An 18,975-nucleotide genomic window follows, 5' to 3' on the forward strand; every position below is an offset into this window, starting at 1 on the left:
AGTGAGTTTCCAAATGCACTTGTTCCCCACCATGAACACAGAGCAAGAAGAGTCCGCTACACTTCCTTTATCTTTGTAGTTTACAGGCTTTGTGTGAGTCTTGCAATATCCTTTTATGACAAGTGTGGAAAAAACATGAGGGATGTAGGCCCCACTGACATGCACTACAATCAATTTTTTGCCAGTGCTAATTTATAACATGACCTGATACCTCCTTTTTTTTTTTTATTTCATTTTTTTTATTTTATTGTCCACACATTATAAATGCCTGACAGCAAACCTCTCACCATGAGCACACTCCACTCCTAAGCTGCACCTACATTCTGTACTATTAAAGTCCTGCACTGTGGAAGAGCTGCTAACGTCTGTACCAAACTATGTGATACGCACAAATCGAAAATGATCTTATTCTTTTAAAGGAAATGTTATTGCATTTGAATAAAATATTATAATGCTGATAGCATTAGTGAGCTTCAACAATATATCGGCAAATTAGCAACTCTTGCATTTCTATGACCCCTACAGTAATTTTTAAGATATTAAAAATAGTAATCAAACTGCCTTGGTTAAAACAGTACAAAATTATGCATGAACACTCTGGCCACATCCAGAGTACTTTTTCCAGCAAATTTTATACTAATTTAGTATCTATTTACCTAAGCAGATGATCAAGACCCAACTAGACAACTCCCTGAGCAACTTCACCTAATTAGACATGCTTTGAGCAGGGGGTATGATTATATAGATGACCTCCAGGAGACCCCTTTCATCCCAAGTTACTCTATGATTCTCTGAGCATCCAGAAAGTAAACCAGAATAGCTATCTTTTTTTTTTCTTACATGTACTCATTATCAGTTTAGTAACAATAAACCAGAAAGGCTGTTGTCTCTTACCTGCTATACACTTTGGTTAGTAAGTTGTTTATCTGTTTATCCATTTTGTATTTTGAGTAGTCTTCCAGACCATCCTTCACTGCAATAATTGTCAGAACCACTATTAGAGGTAGCATTGTAATTTCTTTTTGGAAAGCTTCCACCAGAGGAACCCAGTTTAGAACAACTAGAAATAGGAAATACAAGTTGGCAACTCTGAAACAAAGAGCAAACAGGAGAGTTAGCTGTGTTAACAGTCAGTAATCCTTATTCCCCCACTCCATGCTGTATTGAGACTTAACTTAGCTGTAATTTATCATTTCTTTACGCCAAGTATTATTTAAGAACTAAGTATCCACAACTATTTTTTCACTCTCCAGTCGACAGAGTATTTGGCTGGACAGCTGCTTAATATATGCGATAAGAAGGTGCAGAAAGCAATATTATTCCTGTATTTCCATCCCTGCCCTCCAAGCATGTGTCTTCTAGTGAGGCTTTTGTGAACATATATACAACACATTTTTAAAAGTAAGCTGTCCTGCAACTTCCCTGCATAACTTTACAAATTTGCTGTCCTCCAAGGAGAAGAAAAAAAACACAATGTCAACAGAGAAAGGCATGAGACGGAAGAAGATAAAATATATTTGCAGGAAACAAGCTGAAAATCCTACTTCAGATTACTGGGTGGCAATGCTCCAACAGTAAAGAATATTTCAACAATCCAAAGAGTAGAATGAGTGTAAATGGTAAAAGCAATGCAGAAAAGAATTAGCCCAAGACTGATGATACTCAAGAATCCTCGGTCAAATAATACAGATCTTTTCAGAAGTGATAGGCAGGTTGGGAAAGATAATAAATTTTAGAATACCCATCTCTATATTAATACACACATTTAAATAAAAGGATTCAATTTCTGCAGAATTTCCACAATCAAAATAAAAGCAGTTCTTTACCTGTGAAATTGTTCGAATAAATTCCGTGGTATAAAATTCAGTAAAGTATATTTAGTAGTCCGTATTTTGTTGTTCATGTACAGTTTTGATACCTTTTCATACTCTTCCTTAAAATGTCCCAAACAGGGTATCACTATCCTGTGTTTGCTGGCAGTTTTTGATGATTGATAGTGCTTGCTACTTGAGTTGCTGCTGCTTCTAACTTCTCTGCCTTCTGTAGATATCAGTCGCTGCCAACGGTACCTGGCCCAGCGGATGGGATCTGCCATTGTTCCTGGAATGCTTTATAATCCAAGGAGTGTCCTCTATTTAGAAACAAGTTAAAATTGAGCAGGTTAAGTAATAATTCTGTAAAGGCTTTTTTAACTAATAGTTTAAACCTAGGAAGAGGGCCATTTCCACATTTTGATTTGGAAGTTAAGGGGTTATGCGTCGTCAGGTTCCTCTGCTTCAAAGGCTGCATTTATAGCAATTTCATCGTCCCTTTCAGGATCCTAAAGTTTGATTTTTCCATTTACAACACATCATATATCTGTCATTGTTTTATAAAAGAAAACAAATCTGACTCCAATAATTTTCTGCCTCTGATCTACAGACCTATTTTTTCCAGTAGACCACTATTATTTTGTGATATTACAATACCAGAGGAACATAGCAATACAGTTTAGATTTACAGTGATTTCTGAACTTGTGTGGGGTAAAGCACATACCAAACTGGCACCTGAAGCTTAAGAAATCCAAATTAGAATGTTATGCAGGACTATATAATGATTATTACAAAATAAGTGATACTTTGTAATGTTGCCTACAAAATTAGATCTGGATGAAGTACCGCATTACCTCATTTACTGCAAGAGAACATGATCTTATCACAGAATCACAGAACCATCGAGGTTGGAAGAGACCTCCAAGATCACCGAGTCCAACCTCTGACCTAACACTAACCAGTCCTCCACTAAACCATATTGCTAAGTTCAACATCTAAACGTCTTTTAAAGACCTCCAGGGATGGTGACTCCACCACTTCCCTGAACTTCTGTTCCTGAAGTCTTTCTGTGCAACTGACAAATATTTCAAGCCCAACCATACCTGGCAGATAACAAACTAACAGAAATATGTTGCAGGCTTATGGATGACAGAGAAGGTGTAAAACTTCCTGATTACCGTACATGAAAAAATGTAAATAACCTAAATTTGCTTGCCATGTAACACATTCTTACCCGCTGATATATCACACCACCACCATTGCACAAAGACCAAATAGTACAAGGTAATGCTAGTTACCAAAATTATCTTTGACTATTTCTAAGACTAATGATCCCAGCATCTCAGCCAGTTTTATTCTTGGTAACTGAGGAAATTTTTATGCTGTTGCAGAAAGATTTAAAATTTTTTAGCCTTTAGCTGAAATAAATTAAAAAAAAAATCAGTGACAGAAGTAGTGATTCACAACTCAGATTCCCTTTGCTTGATGCCAGAAGGGGGACTCCTTCCTTTCTTTGCTTCAGCAAGACTCACTAAACAGTGAATGGTGGACAGGGAGCAAATATTTCATTGCAAAAAATATGAAAGTAACAATGTAATACTCCCTGGTTTTAGCCAACCCCTAGGCAAGCCAAATCAGAGGACAATGTGCTAACTCTTTGTGGAAGTCACAGCAAAATGCACTGGCTGTGCATTACAGAGCTGCGCACAGTTCTGAAATCCAGTGCCAGGAGCAGAACACAGGGCTTGCATCGCTCGGCAGAAACAGCGCCCCAGCTTATACAAAAGATGAGGACCACTGTTGACACTCGGCTGCCTGAAAAAAAGACTTCTGTTTTCACAACAGTTACTGTTAGCCTGACTTGGAACTCCCTTCTATTACTCTGAATACAAAGACCGGTTTTATTTATTTATTTATTTATTTTATTAGCAGCAAAGTATCTAGGACAGGCTAAGATTTAACTCATTTAACTTTAGCCATGTAACAGACAAGAAAGACTCTCCGCAGTTAGTTTGGGAGGACAGCAAATCTCCAGAGGGTGGAGGCATCTCCATCTAGCTCTAAAAGGGATGCTTGAGCATATGTGGTACCTCCTGGCATGTGCCTCTGTCTCATTTACTGCAGAATCTGCATGATTAGGACATGTAATATTTAGATGGGTAGGGTTGTACAAAACAAATCCTGCTCTAAAGTCACACTCCAAAGGATTCTCCAAACTTCCAAAAAAGCCTTTTTCACTCCTTTGCTACCCTTTAACTAGAAAGCTTTCTCCTAACGGGTTTTCCTCTCATCAAATTAAGATGGTTGGTATATTTTTGTCCTTTCATAATTAGATGTGGACAGTTATCAACTGTCACGATCGCAATGTCTTGGAAGACTCTTACTACATATACGAAACTCATGGTTCCCTTTAGAAACCTCGATCTGCATATGAAGGAAGAGAAACCACAAGAGAAAAACAAACCGTTGTACAGCCTCTCCTCTTGGCATCCCCCAGCAGCTCCCACATGAATTACTGCTTCCTGAGGCCCTTCTGCTGTGTTTCCTTCCAGGCAATGGAAGGGAAAAGAGACTTTCCTTTTTCCTCAGTGCTAAATCCTGTGGTCCCTGTAACCAATGAGGGACCTCTTTAAAGAAACGTCTGATTTAATTAACAACATGCTGGATTATCAGGGACAGTGTCAACATGATTTCTTCTTTGTCCTGTTAAGTTTACCAATCTCTCCCAAGCATCCATCTTTAGCATGAATCATGCAAGGTGTGTTAATTAAACATACTTCTGCCTGAAATGATAATTCTTTGCCCAAAAGCAGTAACCTGCCAAATCTCTACACACCGTTATAATGTAAAATATCCTGATGGAAAACCTAAGGACACAACAATGCAGAATTGTTCAGGATGCCATATGAGCCTGGTGTTTGAAAGTAGGTTATGTTTGCAGAGAAAAATCATGTTTATGTTTGCTCTTACGAAAACAAGCATCTCATACTGGTGACTTCAGAAGCAAGAAATAGAGACACTTTCTCCAAGTAAATTCCCAGGACTAATAGAAAGGCAAAGTCTTTACATGGCAGATCATTTTTACTTGGTGCGAACTGCATAGGCAAAAAGCACCTTGAAAAGCTGAGGAATTAAGTTATCAGTCATGCTCAAGTAAAGGTGGGAAGAGAGTTGGGAGTTAGGAAAAACAAGAGAGGAAACCTGTCAAGTTTCAGAACCTCTTAAATACAGGCAGCTAACTCTTTGTGGTTTTCATAATTTATTACCTTTTGTAGCATGCAATACTTGGTGACATTTGGTTTAAAAATAAAAAAAATAGAAAGAAAATAAAAAAGGGAGGGGACAAAAAAAAGAAGGACATTTTAGCATGACAACGTGATGTCAGAATTCCTCACGGCTGGATCTGGAGCCACAGGTTTAAGCTGCACACGCAGTGTCTCTGAAGAGCAATCACCTCTCACTGCACACGCATCCCTGACTCCTGACACAGCTCCAAAACCTCTGCCCCACCCTTCCTCACCCTCCTCCAGAAAGGCAGAGCTTAAAGGAAACAAGAAACCTGAGGTTCAGCTGCATGCACTGCACATTCTTCATATTACTGCCAGTATCTCCAGCATTTTACCGTAATATTTTAAAGAGAGCTTTCAAGGAGATTGTATGGACAATAAATCAAACAAAACCACCACCAAACCACACTGGAAACATTACAGGAGGCAATGAGAAATTTCTAATGGTCAAAAAGGTGAATCAGACCTTTCCCAAGCAGCATCTTGGGAAAAATGCATCGGGATCTCGTACCCTGTCACAACGCCCTCTGATTCATCTGGGATTTAACTGAGTTAGTATTTGCAAATTATTTTTTAAAAAATCATTTGCATTTCCATTTTAAAATGCGATTTATTTAAAACTTCAGAAATCTCTTTTGCATTTTTTTTCCTATTTTGAACATTTTTCTTTTTCCTCATTAAATTGTGATCATAAAATAATGAGCACCTTTGATTTGGTTAGCTATAAGGTCAAAAAAAGTTTCATCAGCTTCATGTTAGATACTGAAAATGACAAAGCTGCTGAACATCAAATAAAAGCTGTTTTAAACAATTTTATTATGAAATCCCTTAAGCCATTATTTGACCCTCATGTCCTGTTCTTTTTCATAGCACCTTCTTCAGTTCTCCAGCCTGACTAAATTACTTTTAGATTGGTGTGAGACAGAACTTAACTCTGAAGCAGTATTTAATTATTTAAACGAATAAAAGGTTTATTTTTAAGGAGTCTAGAACAATTTTTATGTGTTCAAAAACAAGAAGCCCAAATGATCTATCTAATTCTTAGTTTGAGGACAGTGCTAGATAGATTTTGTTCTCAATTTCATGCTGTATACTCAAGAGCACATTACTCGATCTTTCCAAATATGAACAATGGTGTAGTGTTAATCCAGGTATACCTCATATGCAGATAGGCAAGCTTTTGTAGCAAGCTCATTAATGTCACACAATAATGATGAAATGTGGAAGGGAACTGTCTGACACTGGATGAAAAGTCTGGACGTGTTCACTGCTTCTCTTCCCTCGTGTACTTTAACTCTTTCCTTATAAGAAAAGGAATTTATATTTATATTCCTTATTTATATTTATATTTATATTCCTTATAAAGCACTTTTGAGATACCCTAATGGAAAACTGGAAGGACTATACATGGTTAACATGCAAGAGCTGGTTGGCTCTGTAAAAGCAGTGCCCCTTTCACCACAAAACAGATACACACTATATACTATTCATGCTTGACCATCCCATATCACAATAAAAAAGCCTTTAATAATTCTCTGCTAGTGGCAGCACTGTGAAAATCTCTACTTTAAGTGGTCCATACCTTGAAAGAAGGACCTTTCACCATGAAGCTCAGTATAAGCATTCTCTTGCATGTACATCCTGTGAAATTGCTTTCTTTTCCCATCACTTGCCTTTCTTTGTCTCTTGTAAACTCTTTCAGCTTCCACTTCTGGGAAATATCACATTTGTAACTGGTTGCAAACCTTCGCTCCTAGTTTTCCTGCAGGGAGATGGAACTGAGACTAAAAATTCCTCAGTTCCAGTTATGTTACAGCGTAGCTTTTGGCAATCCCTGACCTTTCCTGTAGCAGATTCTTTTCTGGAGACTATTAGTTGAACATGCATGGATAATTTAGTCAATAGACAGAGTGCTCTGGTACTGCACCTTACTATTATGCTGTGGTTGTTTGCTTCCATGTCACGTAAAGTAACCTACCATTTACCCCAGCTTCTCTTGACCACTTCCTCTCTTCTGACAACATCCTTCTTTTGCTATGCTTTCCAAATAGTTAGCCATCCTTCTTTCTGAAAATTCTTTGTTAAATACTCCCAGCAAATGACATATTTCATGAGAATATTCCTCAGACCTTTGGCACATGCATGCATATTGTGCTTGTTTCCATCCTATTCCTGTTCAGGCACAGCCTTTGGCCATAGTGTGCAGGAGGCCTTGTGTGTCCTCTGGGCCTGCTTCCAGTCAATCAATCCTTAGCAAACAGAAATGCAATCAATAAAATCACATTATCTGACCTGAAAAACTTGTACAGAACCAAAAAATAAAGAGATTCAGACAATGCATCTCTGTAGCAACACTTTTCTTAGCCCCTACCTGAATACTTCAGGTTGTTCTGTAGGTCTGAAGTTCTGGGTGATGATGGGAGATTAAAGAAGCAGGGAAGAAAAATAAATTTAACTCAGACAGAGCTCACACTACACAAAGCTATGGAAGAGTGGAAAACCCCTGATCCATGCAAAGTCCCATTTAGACGTCTTAGCAAATGTTGCTGCACAGGTTTGCTAGCATCTGTTTCACTACATTATGACCGGAGTACACTGGCAGAATTACACAGGCTGTTAAAAATCAGAAAAGCATCTGAATCTTCAACAATTCAGAAGCTACTAGACCACAGAGAAATTTAAAGGATCCATGGCCTAAAGACTAATCTGAAATATATATATATATTTGTTTTCCCTAAGGTTTGCTACCTTCTCTGTAACATGCAATTTTACAAGTTTGTAACACATCTTTGCATTCTAATAAACTGCAGAGACACTCTAGAATGCTAAACAGATCTGGATAAGAGACCTGTACTGCCAATTTATGAGACAAAATGCCAAAAATCTGCAGGAATCAAAACTTCAGTTCCCATGAAGTGCCTAGGCCTTGACACGAGGTAATTTAATAGCAAAGCATACATGCAGTAATACTGATTAATGTGCTGCAGTGTGGGAGCAGTACATGTAGCAGGAATCTCTTCCACATTGGGTAAAGTTACTTAGGATGCCAATTAGATTCTGTACCTACAGGGATAAATAAATCATACACTATCCAATTTTAGGTTTAAAACTCAAATGAAATTATGTACTTCTGTTACAGGCAATCAGTTTTGAAATAAAACTGAACGACCACCAGAGAGCCGTGGTTTGTGCAAACGTTTTCCACCCTCCTCTCCATTCATTAGCAAAGTTCTGCTTTATGCCCTGTTCTCACCTGTCATATAGGCATCTCAAAATTGCAAAGCAAAACTTTCGAAGTTAAGTCTTACTCTTTTGTGACTCTTTTCTCACAAGTAATCTTAAACTTGTGGTCACGCAGCATTTAATCACAGCAGCAGTTTTGATACGTGTGCAATTCCCCTTACTTTCACAGTAAGACTAAGGCCTGAGACACGTTGCAGAAGTTATACTGGTGCTCATATGATCCAGAAGGATGTGATTTTTATATTCAGTGTAGGCTCCCTAAATTACAGTAACTGGTACTGAAGGAAATAGATCCATATGGGCAGTACCACTGTTTTTAACCGCGTCAATTTCTTTAAAGAGCCAAAACTGTTGGGCAGAGAAAACCAAAGTTACTTATCCAAATTGATACTGGAAGTGCCTGTTACAGCACAAACCTTTACTTCAGTTTCCAAAATTGCAGGTTAAATCTCCAGCTAGTGACTTGTCCTATTCTTCTGGTTTTCTAACACGTCTGTGTTAGCAGCTTCTTAAGAGTTCCAATCTCTCACAAGGCATCCAGAGAGTTTAATCTGCTAGGGATCTTTGGAGGATCTGGGGAAGGAGGTACAAAAATTTTGTACATACAGGCACAAAAACAGGGCATCTCAAATCTGAAAAATCCTCCACAGCTCACTTTCAGTGAATACTAGATTTGATTTTTACCTTAAAGATCTTCTGTTTTTGAATAGACTTCTGAGACAATACCAGAAGACAGAAATGTGGATGCTACAGGTGTGAGCGTAACCTGAGCTACTTTATCTAGATATTAACAGTGGTAAAGCCACAAAAGCACAGATTTCCATGAAGGCCTTCAAGCACTGCACAGACTTGCACAGTTCATGTCAAGGCCTGTACCAGTACAGCTTCACTGTTTTTTAGCCAGCCAGAATAAACCTACTTTAAGCATACTGCAGTCATACCTACCAAAAGTGTATCTTAAGTATAAACAATTTACATACAGCCTTCTGATTTTTAAGAAGCTGAAACAACAGCTGCAATGGATGTGATGCAGCTGCATATTCTACAGCTGACAGATCCCTTCAGATAGGCAGCTCTGAGGGTCAGAATTGAACTAAGCAGACATCTGATTCCTCATTTCAGCTTCATGAAATCCTTTGCATCACTTCTACTTACTTAGTATTGCTGATTTCATTATTGCCTTTCTTACTAGTTTATTATATCTAGGTCTATATACTGGTTTATTATATCTATATTTATTATATCTTACTGTTAATTATATCTAGGTCTAGAATTAGGCTCGGATCTTGCAGACTTTTCTTAATATTACTTGACACTATTCAACTGCTAGCTGTCCAAGGCAGTAATTGTGTATCAAACCTGTACTTGGAACATACAGATGCATTTTTTTCATTAATGTAACAAAAGAAATGAAGCCAGTATTTATGTACATTTTAAACAGGATTTCAGAATATTTTGATAGTTTCTGGGTTTCCATAAATAAGACAGGGCTTTTAAAAGCCATTACAGAAACTGCAATTAGGTGTGATATGGGTGGTCATCAGCCACAATGCTGTTCAACAGAATTCAAGACAGTTGTGAACATAGTTTTCCAACACTCAAGTGAATTTTTGATAATGCTGATTCTTTTACAACATCAGGAATACAACCAGTTATTTGTCATAGAACACTGAAACCTGTCAACTGCTTGGGAATATTTTGACAGGAATAACCTGTGAATCCACCTGAACCACTACAGAGCTTCTGCAACCCTATAAAACATGCCTCTTGCCAGGATGTTTCAGGCCTGAAAGGGAGAGGTATCATCCAGCAATTCAGGATGATACAACTGCAACTGTGCATCTTTAAAGATTTTAATATTAAAAGTTATGCCAAAAGACATAGTAGCCTGGAAAAGAATGCAGGAAGTTAAGAATGCTCAAATAATGACACTAGTAACTTCAACATTTTTAAGAGACCAAGGTGTAAGACACTGAAAATATAATGCTGTGTAGCTGAACTGATCTAAAAGCTGACACTGAAAGGAGTGGGTCTTGCCTCTCATACCTCCTGCTCCTGGCTTTGTCATAACGCATCTGGTACTTACTGAACCTGGGTCAATTCATTGATTCATAAGCCCTTTCACTAAGCCAAAGACAACAAAACTATTAGATGTATTTCCTGATCCAGCCTACAGCTGTGAAAGTACTCCTGTTGGCACAGGGAGGCGGGACAGGAATGTCAGATTAAGAGCGTCTTTGAGTACTTATGTAGGGCATCCAGTTCTGAGTTTGGTCTAGTTTTCATTAGAAAGACGTATCAGCTGTGGCCATTGCCTTTGAAATCCAAATCATCCACAACAGTGGCATTTAACAAAAGAATGTGATCCTAGTCTGTGTGTGCTAGCTTTTGCTACTGTAAATAATACCTGTCCACAAATTGTAAAGATTCAGCTTAATATGATATAAAACAGCTTTGCTCCAGATTTGGGGATATGCAAAGGTATTGTGAGAATAAAATTCCACTCTGATCTTAGAGAAATCATTTAGTGCCTCTATGCTGCAATCCATCACTTATGAAAATAGGGATAATGACACTTCTGGTATCTCATAGTGATGATGTGAGGATGCATGCTTTTAAATAAGAGATTTCTCAATCATATGGTCATTGCTGAGATGTGAATGTGTAAGTACTATTTTAGTATGAAAATAATGGTAATCTGAATATTAAAAGTACATTTTTCTTCTTCAGTAGCTGTACTTGTGACAGAAAAACAATTTCCTTCCGGGAACTCTGATTTCTCTTTCACATTCTCGTGAACACTTTTTCTTTACTAAGTAATTATTTCTGTGGCCTAATCGTGTAGCTTACTGTGTTCACATGTGCACCTCTCTGTACTTTCCTGAAGCTTAGGGATTTCAGTGTAACTTACTCAGACCTTGCTATAAACCTACAAGCTATGTAAAAGCTTCCACCCTTTCCTTCAGTTGCTGTATGAACAATTAAAATGTCCCCCCCACAAGCTATTGTTCTCAAGGTCTTAACTATGCTTTAGTTGCTTTGTTTTGTTTTTTCCTAGTCTGCTTCCCGTGAAGTTCAGTCGATGGTGTTAACATGAACAGGGGTGGCCTTATGGCCCTGAAGACACACAGAAGAGCACCCGAACAAGCCACAAGAGCGCCCTTGCCCACTGCCCAGTGCAGCCGCCCCATTGCTCAGTGGCAGTAACTGGAGGGACGGTCGCTCCTGTCCCCCAGACCTCCTGCTTTCCACCGGCACATCACCTTCACCGCGGAAGGGCAGGGTTACAAAAACCAGACCCATATCCGATTCCGAGGCGAGAACCGACAGGTCCTTATCTTCCCCTCCCCGATAAAACTTCCGCAGGCACCGCGCCAGGGGCCGCGGCGGGGCTGGGAGGACGCTGCCCCCCAGCAGGGCGCCGGGCACCTCGGCAAGGCTGCGGCTCTCCCTCGGCCACACGCAGCCCCGGGTGCACGCCTCGGCGCCTTTCTCCCCCGCCAGCTCCCGGCACCGGCGCCCTCCTCTTTCTCCTCCTTCGCCACAGGCTCCCCGCCCCACCGGCAGCCTTACCCGTGTCCCCGCTCACATCCCAGCGTAATGGCCGCGACCCCCCAGCCGCCTGCCACTCTCCCTCCGGCTCCAGCTCCAGCTCCACCGCCTCCCTCGGCTCCGCTCCGCTCCGCCCCGCCGGTGCTGCCCGGCCCCCGGCCACCTCCCCCGGCGAGCCCGCCTAGCGCCGCGCCCCTCCGCCGCCTGGTTCCGCCGGGAGCCCGGCTCCCCTCAGCGCTCTTCGCCCCTCGCGGCCTCCATCTTCGGAAAACGCAGTTGCGAATTGGAACCGAATTCGCTTGCTTTCCTCCTACCCTGCTCCGAGCAGGCCGTGCTCAGACTTCTCTAAGTGGAAATAAATAAATACTTAAATGAATAAATAAATAAGCTGCCCTCAACAACTCGGCTTCAGTGCTGGCAACCCAAAGGTTGTTATCGTTTAAGGACTTTTTCTTTATTTGACCTGAGGCCTCAGCCGGTGGAGGCCAGGGCAGGAGCCCTGCTGTGACAGGGCTCTGGCTGCCTTGGACAAGCTTGCCCTGGAAATTGACGTTGTTGATCTTTTGCCAGTGCAGCCTGGCGCTGAAGGCAGCTCGGCCTGTCTAAACGAGGAGTTTTCTAGCCACTGGGCTAATCGAGGTTAGCAAACACTCTCCCTCGTTTTCTAAGAAGTAAGCCTCTGGCGATTGAGAAACTGCCCTAATTATCTTAAACAAATCGCTGGTATCAGGAACCTCAGTGAGTTTTCTCATCAATAACCTTTCTGAAGCCCAACCCAGCCCTTATGCACTTAAGGCCTGAGAGTACTCTTGAAAGCTGCTCTTCACAAAGAAACCACAAGAAATCACACTTAAGTCAGACAATTTCTATTCTAAGGTCATCCTCTGATGAAAAAGGAAGAAAGAAAGAAAAAAAAAGTTACTTGCAAGTTACCCTTTTGGCCCTATTGAAATGAACTGGAGTTACAAGTACTTACCCAGTATCAACAATGAAATCCTAACAAGAAAGTGGAGAGGGCTGTGCTGAGCAGTGGCTGCTGGTTGTGCTCTCCTTTCTGTGTCTGTGGTAGGGTTTTCCCGTGTTTGCCTGCGTTTTAGCATGTCTTGCTCCTTGAGCCCACACTAAAAACCCTCACGTTATATTTCAGTGAACGGCACCTGGCAGTCTGTTCTTTGAACTGCCTGTATGGCTATCAGGAATTTCAAAACATATTGGCATATGGAGTGGAGTAAATATACATCTACATGAAGTTAAGTCCATAACTGCTGCTTTGAAATTATGCAGTTTTATTCTGGGTAGGAAAAAACAAGATGTTCTGTTTCTCTGGCAGGATACACCACCTTTGTTGGCTCGGGTGCTATGGGAAAGAGGATGCAACACAGGAAGGCAGAGTGAGCTGCTACAAGATGATAGTGGGCCTGCCAGAAAGCAAGTAATTTAATGTTATTTTATTGGTTAACATACTGATTTATTGTATCATTCCGGTTGTTTGAGAAAGAAGAGAACATCACAAAGCTTTTAACACAATAGCTACCTCTCCTGTAATCACATTGGAGTTGTAAATAATTGATATGCAGAGTCCCACATTTCCCCATTCATATTTTTTCATGCATGTCATTCCATTCTGTAAACTCACGACTACAAAAGGCATCTGTTTATTTCTCGTGTTTGCCTGGCAATAACAATTGCCCGAGCTAGGCCTGCACATCACTGCACTGCAAAAATACCTGACCAAACCTTGAATGAGCTAGCTTGGCTGCCAGAAGAAACACAGCTAGGTAGGGTATACGAGCTGCTCCAAGAGGTAGGTCTGACTGTGTGGGTTTACTGGAGTTACAAGTACATGGTTTCACTTTTATCCTTTTGTGTTACTGTCCAGTAGTACAAATGGTATTGGACCCAAGCATCCAAAGTGACCGTCCAGCATCTGTAAGGTGTAATTAAGCTGTCTTCTCCCAAATAGCCTATGGAAGAGTATATACAAAGAAGACAAACACCAGAGATAATACTTGATTCGGAAATCTCCCTGATAACTTTTATATGTGTGGAGATAATGACACTGAATGTCTCCCACATGGATATATCTCTGTTTTTCCTGTGCAGGATGCAGGTGTGTTCCATATTAATTCCTGAACATGGGAAGGAAAAACTATGGGCACAAGAGGGTGATTGATGACATTAGCTTAGCTGGAGAGCTCTTTGGTCTTCTGTGTTCTTCAAACCCCCTATCAGTTTGTGGCTGCAGTAACTCTGGAAGCATCAGCATGAACAGCTCATCCAGCTGTGCTCATATTGGCACTGATAGGGACACATGAAAGAGAGGAATGTGTGTCATGGGAATTGTGCTAACTAAATGTGTTGACAGATTGAAAACTTTCCCATGAACACCTGGAAGGAGGATGGAGATTTGTCACAGCATGCCATCAAGCATTTCCTGGAGCACCTCCAGTTAATGAAATACTAAGAACCTGGATATGATTCCCCAGACATTCTAGTGCCAAATCCACGTAAATAACAGTGCCAGTGGGGATTTGACTTTATAGACATAGATAGTTATTACTGCAGTGTTGATGCTCTTGGACTGGCTTAGCAAGTACAAGGTGCGTCAGTGTCAGGACCATGGATGTGCCTGAGAGATCTGGTGTGTATTTACAGTATAAATAGTGACATACTATGACGTGTCTGCTTTAAATGTCTTTGAAAACATGGTAGCATACTCATAAACTGTAGCCAGAAAATTTCTTGACTATCACCCAATAATCTGATCACTTTTCTTCTCTGTAGCTCTATAGTAAACCCAAATAATATAACTTTAGCAGAGATTTCACCAGAAAACTTAAATTTTAAATCGTATTGAATTATTGTTTACAAGATCATTGGCTAAATAATGCATTTAAAGTCCTAATCAATGATATGTGTTAAAACCCTCTGTTTTGCCAGTGCAAAGTAAAGCTGCCTCTTATGCAGATGTGTTGGGGTAGTTAGTCTCTTAACACAAGATCTTCACATCCATTTCCTGACGGGAGCTCAGTCTGATTCAGTTCTCAGGATGATGGATGCACAGTGAATGAGACAGCTGTTCTGTATTGGTCTTTGTTCTAGTCTGAGTGTGGCTATAACCTTTATTTACAGTGTCTAAAGTGGAATGGGTTTATTGATCTCCTCATGGAGAGATTGTGTTCATTACTTGAGTAAGCATTTTGTAAATATTCATGAATTTTCTTTCATAGCTTCCTGTGAGACAAGTAGGTATTGCTACTTTCATTTTAAAAATGAAGAACTGAAACAAGGGAGAATAAACACCATATTGTGAAAGTATTTGCTAGTGATTCAGAACATGCATGCTCAGCTTTAAAGATGTAACATTTGCTTTTGTGAATATATATTTACAGTGCAAGATATATTCTGTGCATAATACGTACACCTTGCAAATCTTGAGTGAGGTAGAGGAAACACGTAAATAGTATCATGGGAACTTCCCTGAAAGTCACCTTCTGGGTCATTGAATGAGCCTTGTCATTGCAGGCATACCATGTAATCTGGTTCGTAAGTTGGCTGAGCTTTATCTTAAAAACAATTAGGTGTTTTGTTCTTATTACTGTATGAGAAATCTGGTCCAGAATATGGTTGTTTTGAGGGTTAAGAATTATCTCCAAGCTTCTAAACTAAACTGCATACCCATTTGGTCTTTTACCAGCAGTGACCATTATTTTAATTATTTATATTGTTCTTTTTCTTCCTCGTGTTTATCCATTGACATTTGTTTTGGTAAAGTTAACATGATAAGGATGAATTATATCAAACTGAATGAAGGCTAACTAAATTCTATAAAAAAGTATCCACCCAAAGGTGTAATGCAGTTTAACAAATCTATGCAGACCTTAATTAATATTGAATAAAGTGCCATGACGTAGCTTGTGTAGACAAGTTTAAAGGAATAAATGACTGCACTATTCACTTGTACAGTGCTCACATTTTGCCTGTGGTTTATACCAGTATATGCAGCCAATTGCAGAATGCCGAGAATCCGGAAATTTGAGTTATATTTCAGTTTTGGGGGGCAGTTACTAGCAGCCAGTGGTAGTTGTTATTGATGCAGTGTTGCTGGTATAACACTTGTGACGTGATCATTGTTTGTTATGTACTTCCATCTGAAAGTCATTAAGATGATGAGAGTTATTTTAGAAACTTTCATTCTGTTGCCTGTTCTTCAGGAAATAACTAACCATGAACTGGAATTTAGCAAGGAATCTGGATTTTTTTTTTTTTTTTACTTTCAAGCAGCTCTGAATTACCATGACAAACAGAAAAAAAAAAAATAAAATAAAAATAAAAAAAACATCTTAAATGAGATCTCATCATCTTCCTACAGCTTCTTATCTTGGCAGTGCTACAATACAGATGAATTAGTAACCTGTAATGAAACTCTAGTTCATTGGATTCTATGAACCCATGTTCACTACCCTGCTGAATTCCTGTGTTAAGGAATTAATACTGCCTAATGAATGAATAAAGAGACACAAAACTATATCTCTTAAGAAGAGAAACACATCATCCATGTTACTAATTCTGGGATAATAGGAAGATGTGTATCGTTGGAAGGTAGTACCAGCTAAGTGAAATTATACACAGATGGCTTTGATGTACTTGGATAAATTCCTGTATCCCTTCTTTTTCTGTTTACTGTGGTGTGGCAATTTCCCATGGCTAATCTTCAGCCTTATCTTATCTACAGCTGTAAACTTGTTATTAGCTTGTTTACACTGCTACAAGTTTATTGTGCATCAGAATCCTTTGATACACAATCTGAATGTACTTACGTGCCTTCCTTTTCATTGTCTGTATAAGCTGCATTGTATATATATTCCTGCAAGTGATTTAACTTGCTGATTTTATCTGGTCCACAAAATAAATTTAATTCTCTATCTTCTGCATATCAAACCATAAAAGGAGCTGAGTCAGTGATATCAGACGAACTACTTACTAAATGTTTTTTTTTCTGTGCTTGTGGAAAGTTGTTGTCTAGGTAACATTTTTTCTCAATTTTTTTTTTTTTTTTCTTTCCTCATTTAACAGTTTTTCTCAGTCATCATTTCTGCTGAACAGACAGGTCAGACTTGCTAAACAAAATTTGGGCTTCACTGACTATTTTTACATAGTATTTTATGTCACAACTACTATACTCATTTGTGGGACAAATTGAAATTATTTGTAATCCAGCAGATGGATAGGAAAGTGCCACTTTAGACTTTGATTTTCTTGGGTATTTTCCATAAGGGTTTCCAAGGCTGGCTTTTCATGACATGTTTAATCTAATTTTAGGAAGTCTAGTATCAAATCAAAAGTGCCATTGACACAAGACACCACCCTGATACAAATTCATTTTGATGGGGTTTAAGTAGTTAAACAATTTTGAAAGGGGAACTTTGCCCCACCAAAGTTGCCCCTCTTTATCTGATTACCTCATCTTCTAGAGCAAGTACAACAACATAAAGCACAAGTGTGGTTTTAACTAACTTGGCCCAGAAGTTATCACATTCTTATTTCTGGTCCGCTCAGCTAGCCCAGCGCATTACAGATCTGAGATTAATTAATGAAAAGTCATGGCCTTGGTGAAGAGAAGAGAGACATACTTTCACAAGTATCTGTAGGTCGAGTTCAAGCTTGGAAGTAAGCCTAGTGTTTATTCTTGACTAGTACTAGATGTGGCAATATCTGAATAACTGCTCTTTGCTAGGACTTTATGCCATATAAGGTATTGTAATTAACATATGGAAAAAACATACCATCTTCTAGTGAACAATTTATATTTTCTCTTTATTTTACTTACACAAATAGAGGAATTATTTGAGGAAAATTAAGGTAATTCTAAATTTTCTCTTTAGAGTCACTCAGGATTTCAGGAACATTTCAGAATATTTCAGGAACATTCTCTGAACTATGAGAGGAAAATTTCTTAATTCATTTCTTACACCGGCTTGTAGAAGAAAGAGTAGATCATATCTTCACAGGGCAAAATCCAGCAGGAGAAATTATCTGGTTAGCTCTACTCCAGAATTTGCTCCAGAGTAATTCTAAATAACAGCAAATCTAATCTTAGCTGCTTCACTGAAAATCAATAATATCTCTACTAATGCAATAGTATTAAACCATTGCAAATCTGGTTTGAATAAAATTCTAGTCAAAGCTATTGTCACCTGCATAACAAGATTCATTACCTCACTATAAATATATATATATAATCTATATATATATATATTTATATATATTTATAATTTATATTTATATAATATATATAATATATATATAATATATATAAATATGTATATTTATATATTTATAATTATATGCGCATTCCTACTATGGTTATATTTCACAAAGTACAGAAGAACTAATGTTTTTTATTATGTTAGTTGAAGTTAGTAAGCATGGTGGAGTAAAGCCATAAACTTAATGGATTCCTACACCACCGGCAGGAACCGGTATAACAGATATTATATCAGATACTACTATCTTGAATTTGTTCATGAGCCATACATATTTCACACTTTTGCAGCTATCAGTGACTAAGCCATGAGAAAATCATTTGCCATTGCAAAGAAGTATGCAAAATACTTCTCTTGTTTTTGTATCTAATCTGAGATAGCAGAGGCTAACAGCTGGGCTTTTCTCTCTCATGCTGAAGAGGAACTGCAGTAATATCATTCAAAGCAGAATTTGTCATGGGATGGTAGGTCATGCAGGTCAGAAAACTGCAGCAACAGTGCAATAGTTAGCAAGATTTGAAAAGCTGGTAACTGTAAGGAAGTTGTCCAGGACTCTTACAGCTGCTTCCTCAAATCTACATTTCTTATTAATGCATGAACATTTAGAGAAGAGGTAACTTCGCTTTCAATGCATTTCTTCAGGCCTTCTTTTCCTCTGTGATATATTTCCTTGTATTCCTCAAGAGCACTATATTTGTCCTGTTTGATATCATATTACCACATTTACCAAGAAAAAAGAGTTTCCATCATTTTGAACACATACCTGGCTTGTTGTCATGGTCATACTTTTCCAAAATACAGGGGAAGTTATATAT

At 38.9% G+C, this 18,975-nt stretch overlaps 1 protein-coding gene across 4 annotated transcripts in view; it reads right to left on the reverse strand.

The window, feature by feature from the left end:
• Nucleotides 1-13,071, reverse strand: part of ATP10D (ATPase phospholipid transporting 10D (putative)) — a 43,815-nt gene extending 30,744 nt beyond the window's left edge. The window contains exons 1-4 of one of the 4 annotated variants that reach the window (XM_027457138.3): nucleotides 11,916-12,145; nucleotides 4,277-4,419; nucleotides 1,827-2,131; nucleotides 895-1,089 (exon numbers count right to left, since the gene is read on the reverse strand). In XM_027457138.3, the coding sequence (XP_027312939.3) occupies nucleotides 895-1,089; nucleotides 1,827-2,095 (464 nt within the window). In that variant the 5' untranslated portion in view covers nucleotides 2,096-2,131; nucleotides 4,277-4,419; nucleotides 11,916-12,145. Of the gene's footprint in view, nucleotides 1-894; nucleotides 1,090-1,826; nucleotides 2,132-4,276; nucleotides 4,420-11,915; nucleotides 12,147-12,870 lie in introns of those variants that run through there. The other 3 variants (XM_005028104.6, XM_072037643.1, XM_027457137.3) reach the window with 3 other exon arrangements.
• Nucleotides 13,072-18,975: the final 5,904 nt, after the last annotated feature.

Source organism: Anas platyrhynchos, chromosome 4, assembly GCF_047663525.1.
Source record: "Anas platyrhynchos isolate ZD024472 breed Pekin duck chromosome 4, IASCAAS_PekinDuck_T2T, whole genome shotgun sequence".
Classification (NCBI taxonomy): domain Eukaryota; kingdom Metazoa; phylum Chordata; class Aves; order Anseriformes; family Anatidae; genus Anas; species Anas platyrhynchos.